Consider the following 8,498-nt stretch of genomic DNA (forward strand, 5'->3'; position numbering starts at 1 on the left):
TCTAAACCGCCCCCCCCCCCTTTCATCCAGGCGGTGGCCTGTACGGTTTGGCTCATCATCCTCCCACCATATCCTGTCAAAAACACAGCAGCCCAGAATGTGAAGATCATCCTGGAATGTGATGAAGGTTCAGTAGTCTTCATCTGCTGTATCTTTGCCTATGACATCCTACTGGCTTTGTTGGCCTTCATCTTTGCTTTCATGGCACGTAAACTGGAGGACCACTTCAGGTACACAACACGGGGCACCTGGTGAAATGATGAATATCTAGGCTGGCAGTCAGCTGCTGGAATACTTGAGCTTGATGCTGTGTGGATTTAAAAGCTCAATAACCACATCATTTAAAAGATATATAATTATTTATTTTTAACCTTTTTAACATTCAGTGCAGCGTGAACTATTCTGGTTTGAAGAACGCTTATGCTACCTAATCTTTGTTTCAGTGAAGCAAAGTCCATGACTTTCGGCATGCTGGTCTTCTTTATTGTGTGGATCTCCTTCGTCCCTGCATACCTTAGCACGCGTGGCAAGTTCATGGTCGCCGTCCAGATCTTCGCTATCCTTGCCTCCAGTTTCGGCTTGCTGGCCTGCATATTCCTACCCAAGTGCTACGTCCTTTTGGTCAAACCTGAACGCAACATCGAGGAGCGGATGAGGCCCCGTTCCAAACCACGCGATGGCATGTCAAGCGGGACCTCGGCCTCCCTGGCTACGACTGCTACAGAGGTCAATGCCACAACTGCCTCAACTGCTATTGATGATTAAAGAAAACTAGACAAGGCTGAACATCAAGGGTAGGCTGGGTTCTCCTTCATTTCAAGCAAATCTAGTAGCGGTTTGTGCTGCACACATACAGACCCACTTTACTTAAAATGGAGTTTCAATCCCTCAAGTTTTTAGATGCTGTTCTGCACCGTGCCCCTCATCCACACAACATATCTAAGAGTAGAAACAACAACAGCTGAATATCTGGAGCAAATATCTGCAATTTACATTCTATTTGCTGTACTCCTGTTGCTTTCTCATCCACACTACATATCTAATAGTAGAAACAACAACAACCGAATATCTGGAGCGGATATCTGCAATTTACGTTCTATTTGCTGTACTGTTGCTTTTTACTATGCTTTGACACTAAACAATTTTGGCCTCCTGAATGTGAGATCTCTTGGTAACAAGTCCTTTAGCATTAATGAGATTATTGTTTGTGATAATCTGGACTTTTATATGATTCCTGAGACATGTCTCTCCCCAGGGGACACTGTTCCCCTGATTGAGGCTAGGCCCCCTGATTTTGCATATTTTCATATTCCCAGGGCCTCTGGAAGAGGGGGTGGCTTAACTGTTACTTTTTGGTAATTTTATCTCCTTTGAGGCTTTAAGATTTTTTTTCAGTCTTGTAATGCAAAACTTAAAAATTTTAATGGGGTACATAAATGCTTAAGTTGAAATGAAAAAAAAAAGCTCTTTGTAGCAGATTCTCAGGCAATGTAAACACGGGCCAATTAAAATCTTTGGGTATGTTTGCAAAACTAAGAAATGAACAATTTTATTAACTTTTTTCAAAGAGAAAGATAGGACAGAAAAAGAAATAATAATACAATAAATACAAATAATAATAATAAAAAAAACCAAAAAACCCCCCCCCCACACACACAAAATAAATAAATAAAATTACCCCTCAAAATTCAGTAACAATATCATATACAGCATTCAATACACAATTCCGCCTCTATGTCCTTGTTGACCAAGCCACAAATGGGCTCCAGGTGAGCTCAAATTGGTCGATCTTGTCCAAAAGAGAGTATGAGACCCTCTCATAACTAGCCAGCTGAGCCATATTTGTGGCCTACTCTTCATAGGGAGGGGAGTACTCTTTTTTTCCCCCAATGTCTCAATAGTATACATTTGGCAGTTGTAGTGGTCAGGATAATCCACCTCTTTTCAAAGGAGGAGAGGCCAGAGTTCTTGAGTTCCGTTGTTAAGCCCAACATAAACAGCTTTATGGTGATTGGGAATTGCCTCTTAACAACTTCAAATAAAACTTGTTGAATGTTATTCCACCAGACCTTTAGTGCCAGGCATAACCAAAGTATGTGTGAAATAGAGGCCTCAGGCTCAGCTCCCTTACATCTCCAACAGCAGTCATCTGGTATGAGATTCCTCCCATGCAATTTGGAGAAGCAAGTATAGACAGGTGCATGGTCTGATATGACTATATTACCTATGTTAGAGCTAAGAGTGCTATCCACTAGTTACTGGGAAATTAAAAAATAGTCAATTGTGGTGTAAACATGAGGAGGAGAAAAGACAGAATAATTTCTCCCGTCAGGGTGCATCAATTTCCAAATATCTTCCAAACCTAGGTCACTAGCCAATTGTCTCATTTCTGCGGCTGATTTTCCCTCTGTGCCATGTCTAGGCTGAGATCTATCTAGATTCTGGTCCAAAATCTGATTAAAATCACCCCGTTGTTATTTGAGTTCTAAAGGAGTTTGCGATAAACCATGGAAAAATTCCGGCCTGTCAGCATTGGATGTGTAGATATTACAGAGAACCACCGGAGTATCCATCAATTGCCCGCATGCTATTATATAACGACCATCTGAGTCAGATAATACTTTAGTTTCAGTAAAATTAATTTTCTTGCTCATGAGGATAGAAACCCTCTGTTTTTACTAGAACCTGGGCTGGAAAACACCTTTCCTACCCAAGAGCATTGGAGTTTTTCCTGATTGCCTTTTATTAAGGTGTGTCTCTTGGATAAAGGCAATATCGGCTTTAGATGACTTGAGGTATGCTAAAACTTTCTTTTCCTTAATGATATGATTAAGCCCTTTAAGGTTCCAGCTGACTAGCTTAAAATCTGCTGTGTCAGTCATTTAGACTCAAAAATTGGATGTCACTTAACTTTCTGCTTTTAAATTCGGATAAAACCGAGACGCTGGTCATTGGCCCTGCTAGACACAGACATCAATTTGATCAAGTAACGATAACAATTGACAACTCTATGGTTTCACAAAGTGTGGCAGCCAAAGATCTTGGTGTTATGTTTGATCCCAGCCTTTCCTTTGATAAGCACATTAAAGAAATCACCAAGACTGCCTTTTTTCACTTACATAACATAGCTAAAATTCGGTCTTTTCTCTCCATGGCTGATGCAGAGACTCTAATACATGCATTTGTTTCATCCAGACTTGATTACTGTAATGTTCTGTTTTCAGGTCTGCCACATGTCTTCAGATGGTTCAAAATGCTGCTGCTAGAATCCTAACTAAATCTAGGAAATTTGACCATATTGCACCAATTCTTGCCTCCCTTCATTGGCTTCCTATCCATGTTAGATCAGAATACAAGATGCTTCTGCTGACTTCTAAAATCCTAAATGGGCTTGCCCCATCTTACCTGTCTTATCTCCTTAAACCGTACATTCCATCTCAAGCTCTTTGCTCTCAAAATACAGGGCTCCTGTGGGTACCCGAAGTTAAAAAGAAGTCAGCTGGTGGCAGGGCCTTTTCCTATCCGGCTCCTTTCTTGTGGAATAATCTGCTTGCTGCCATCAGACAATCAAGAGTCTGTTGAGTCCTTTAAATCCAAACTTAAAACTCATCTTTTTGCCTTAGCTTACAATTAGTTGCCTTTAAGTTGAGTGCTTCACAACCTGTACTGCATGGCGGGTCGGTTTCTGTCTCAATGAATTTACCAACCACTGTTCTGCCAGAAGATTATAGCATATAGATTATGACTAATTGATGACTTAATTGATTATGACTAATGACTATGGCAAACTGTTCTCTTCTCTCACATGTCTTTTCACGCTCTGAATGATGTCTTCTTCCTTTCTCTTTTTCTGTGTATGAATTGTGTCATGTGAGTCTCCCTTGTGTGCGCATGCAGTCGGTTCTCTTCTCAGGTCTCTTTGGTGATGGTAGTTGCCACTTGGACACTGCCTGCCATTCCCCTCATCACATTTTCTTTTTATATATCTTATAAATCCTTTTTTTTTTTTTACATGATAATGGTGGTCGCGTGGCTTGGGTCCTGGGCTGTTCCGGTGGCGTCTGGACACTGCTTGATCATCAGTAAATGCTATTGCATACTTATATTCATCTTTATCAGCTGGTTCTATTGGACCGCATAAGTCTGTATGTACTAGTTCTAGTACTGTCTTAGCTTTAGTGTCTGTCTGTCTGTTTCTGCTCTGCGTAAACTTGCCCTGTGTGCATATTTCACAGTTTTGATTAGACTTGTCATGTTTTCCTTTTATCGACATTCCTTCAACCATCTTTTCTTAACTTTGCCACATCATCAAAATTACAATGGCCAAGTATCCTATGCCACGTTTGGCATAGGATTTCATGGCAACCTTTCACTTCATCAACATTTTCATCTTCTACTGTGCTAAGGTAGTACAGCCTACCATATACATCAATTTTGAACTTGGTACCGTCCTTGTTGATCAGCCAGTCCTCACCGTCCCTGAAGCGGACCTCAGCTCCGTTGGCTGTAGCTGCTTTGACTGAGAAGATGTCTTGTGGAAACGATGGGATGTAGAGTGCTTGCTTGAGCCTCATTTTCACTTGTCGTCCCTTGCTGTCCAGCAAGTAGACCTCAGCGTCACCTCTCATCTTTGCCATCCCGGTAACTTTGGTCCCGTCGGCAAGCTTGATCACGTGATCTCCCGGTCTGAAGCTCTTGTCAACTGTCTTAAACTTGGAGGAGTCGTTGATCATGTGCGTTGTGGCACCGCAGTCAACCATAAGACCTTTCTTATTTCCTCTTTGTGTTGGACAGTCACTCATCTTGAAAAAGCAGAACGATGTAGGCTCTGCCTCCGTTTCTCCATCAGCTTTCTTTACCTGGTCGCGGCCGCGTCCTCGACCGCGCCCTCTTCCTCGTTGTGGTGTGTCCCACTTTCGTTCCTCTCTTCTCCGCTGGTATTTATCTGGACATGACCTAGCCATGTGTCCTTTCTTACTGCACGTATAACACTCGACATCAGCTAGGTCCATTTTCTTTCCTCTTCCTTGTCAGCGCGATCTCGTTGTCCCGCTGGTCTTCATCACGTTGTCTTCCTCTATATTCATGTCACTCTTTCCATATTTTACAGTGCTCTCATAACTGCGTAGTTTACTTTTAAACTCACTGAAAGTTAGTGTCATTTGTCTGGGTGACGTGTACGACGAACGGCTTGAAAGAGTCCGGTAGCCCCTTCACTACCATGGCTATTTGCAGCCCATCACTGATATGTTCGTCTGCTCTTCTCAATGACGTGAATATATTTTCTGCTCGAATAATGTAGTCGGTGACTGTTTCATTGCTAGCTTTGTGGAGCGAGGAAAGTTCACAGTACAAACTCACCACACAGGGTTTGTCCTTGCCCGCATAGTGCTCGCGCAAAATTTCAAGTGCTTTTCTTCCGTCTCGTTTAGCGTCCCTCATTACCAACGATAAACTTTTGTTGTCTAGACATTGCACTAACTCGGCATATGCTTCTCCATTCTTTGCTTCATCTTCTGCGAGCGCTGCTTCATCTTCCTCATCTATATCTGGGACTCCCACAATCACTTCTCTGAGGCCGCGCAGCTCCATGTATGCCAGAAACCTTGTTTCCCAGAGTTCATAATTTTTCTCATCACCGTCGAATAATAATCTGAACCACTTTTGGCCTGCATGACTGGGCCCATAACCTGTAGCAATAGACATTTCTCTATCTTAATGTGGTTCATTCCCGGGAGAAAAGTGACACACCAGCATCGTCTCTTTTGGTCTGGGAACTCACACCGACCGTTTATTTTCTGCGCATGCTCACAAAAGCATTCTAACATGTACGCGCATAATAATGACATCACCGTACATAACATATGCTAATTAACATGACTTTGCTCCTGCACATATTATCAAATATGCTTACCAGACTTCTCTATGTTTACTTTAGCCCCTGATGCCCCACCACACAGCTCTAAACTATCTAATACCTCAACTACACTTTCCTTGTCCTTTACTGTAACTGTTGTGTCATCTGCATACTGATAAACTAAACTCACCTGCCCTCCTGGTAGCTCTATACCCCTAATTCTATCATTTCCCTTCAGTAGTGCCGCTATCGGTTCTGCCAACAAGGAGTACAGCAGAGCTGATAGGGGACACCTTTGCCTGACCAACGGTTGGGTTGGATCTTTTGGGTGCAGTGTTTTTCGGTTTTTTCACGGTTCAACATTGGTAAATCAGTTAAAGAAAGCTTCTAAACTATTGTTAACAAGTTGTTAATGATAAAAGTGGAGTCGTATCATTGTTAATATTGCTTTAGTGTCAGATTTACTAGAGCACCTTTCTGAAGCTATCATCTCCGCCGAGAGCACACGTGATCTCTCAGACACGAACATCTTGACACTTCACAAAGATACAAGACTCACTGGCTGCACTGCTCTTTCAAACTCCATGGTACATTAACAGAACACACTGCAAGTTTGCTTCACACAACTGTTTTTTCCCCCCCGACACTTGGATTTGAAACTGATGAGGGAAGGAAATACTTGAATTACTGAGAGGATTTCCAAAGGAAATACTTCAACACAACAACTAATAAAAAAAACAAAACGAAAGAAGCCTGCCAGGTAGTAAGCTAGCAATATTAAATTCTTTTTTGTGTGTGTGTGTGTGTAATGGGGGTTGGTATGTCCAGGTTTTGGCTCTACTGGATGCAGTACTTATTGCTATGGCTGTTGCAGTCTTTGAAGTATAGGTACATCTTTGGACGATGTTTCTCCAGGTAGAACGGCTGCTTACTGTTGAAGGCTCCTCGACGCTTCTGTCAAATAAACTGGACCGCATCCTCATAATGCAGCAGCCGGGCTGCTCCCTAAACATCACCTTTAGGAGGTTCAGCCAGTCATCAACAATCTGGTTGCAGGGAGGAGTGCCATCATCAAATGGCCAATCCAGAACCTGGGTTCTTTCTTTACCAACCAAGGTTGCATCATAAGTGGCCTCACAAACTCTCACATCAGTACTCACGCCATACGCCTTCAACTCCTTGATCAACTTATTCAGTGTGGCGTTGGTGGGTTTATGGGTGATCAGGAACCTCGTGTTTTTGTAGGTGATCTCCACAGGGGCTGGTCTGTTCATAAGAGCCATTTTGTCAATTAAAAGGAAAAACAACAACACAAAAGAACCCCAAAATCAAGGTCCTCCACAGAACTGAAAAAAGGTGAATGTAAACAATGAGTAAAACAGAGGGAAATATCAAACAAAATGCCCAAAGGGCTCCTTGGGACTCAGAAAACAAAATCCTCTGTTATTTTTACAAAGTTGGTGAGGAAGAAGGGAAGGTGGGGAGCTGGCGGACAAAATGGGGCAGACAATAAACAGACAATAAAAAAAAAAAAGTCCTCCTTCGATTGAAAAAAAAATTTGAAAAATAAAACCGAACAAGACTGGTTCCACCTCGATTCTGGCCAGGCAAAAGCCGACGAGGTCACTGTGCAGTAGGTAGAGTTACCCCATTCAGGCCATGTTGGGAGGTGTCCCGGTCCAGCCAACGTGCACATGGGGAAGGGGAGTCCCTCCTGTGGCTCAAGTGTATTGGGACAATAGCAAGTTGGGCTGTTCACTCGTCTGCATAGGCAGCGTGCTGAGTCTGGCAGTAGTCGCCACTGCCCTTCAGAAACTCCATAAATGTGTCAGCTAGAACACCTCAGAACTGTGGGATGTGCTTACTCATTGTAGATTGTAGATTAATCATACTGCCGGTCCCTAAAAAAAAGTAAAAAATATTAAATTGTTGTGCACCATAAACACTTTCTCTTTCCTCCGCTGAGGTTTTGAGATTCTTAATCTCTGGCCCTCCCCCGTTACTCGCCATCTTAATTTATAGGCCCCTTAATTCAGTTAGTTTTATTTCTGAGTTTTCTGAGCTTCTATCTATTGTCATGCCAAAATATGACAGGGTACTTATTCTTGGTGAATTTAATATTCATATATGTTGTCCTTCCCATTCCCTGACTTCACCTCTTTTAGATCTTATAAACTCTTTTCACCTCATTCAAGGGGTCATACATTCCAAAGGTCACATTTTAGACCTTGTAATCTCATCTGGTTTCTCTCTCAAGTGTCTTAATCTGGTAGATATAGATGTAACTAACCATAAAGCTGTTGTTTTCAAAGTTCCATTACAGCTCTCCATTCCTAGTCACTATCCTAAAACATGCTCTCGCATTCTCAACGCTGGTTCTGCCATTGAATTCTGTGATGCCTTTAATTCATCATCCTTTAAACCCTCTATAGTGCTTCTCAATCCCAGATGCACTGTTAAATTCATTCAATGATCAGAGCCTATCCATCCTTGACCAAATTGCACTGTTTAAAAATAAGAAACAAAAAGCAAATAACATCCTCGGGCTGAATGATCATTCTCATGCCTTTAGAAGACTCCGTAGAAAATCAGAATGACAATGGAAGGCCAACGAGTCTGAATTAGCACATAACACCCTTAA

At 42.2% G+C, this 8,498-nt stretch overlaps 1 protein-coding gene and 1 pseudogene across 1 annotated transcript in view; one reads left to right on the forward strand and one right to left on the reverse strand.

Moving 5' to 3' along the window:
* The window catches only part of LOC130115387 (vomeronasal type-2 receptor 1), a 44,476-nt gene extending 43,711 nt beyond the window's left edge, over positions 1-765 (forward strand). The window contains exons 13-14 of the mRNA XM_056283018.1: positions 31-230; positions 444-765. Coding sequence (XP_056138993.1) covers positions 31-230; positions 444-765 — 522 coding nt within the window. The remainder of the gene's footprint in view (positions 1-30; positions 231-443) is intronic.
* A 5,929-nt stretch (positions 766-6,694) lies between these two features.
* On the reverse strand, positions 6,695-7,143 carry LOC130115998 (protein tyrosine phosphatase type IVA 1-like; annotated as a pseudogene).
* Positions 7,144-8,498: the final 1,355 nt, after the last annotated feature.

Source organism: Lampris incognitus, chromosome 7 (assembly GCF_029633865.1).
Source record: "Lampris incognitus isolate fLamInc1 chromosome 7, fLamInc1.hap2, whole genome shotgun sequence".
Taxonomy (NCBI): domain Eukaryota; kingdom Metazoa; phylum Chordata; class Actinopteri; order Lampriformes; family Lampridae; genus Lampris; species Lampris incognitus.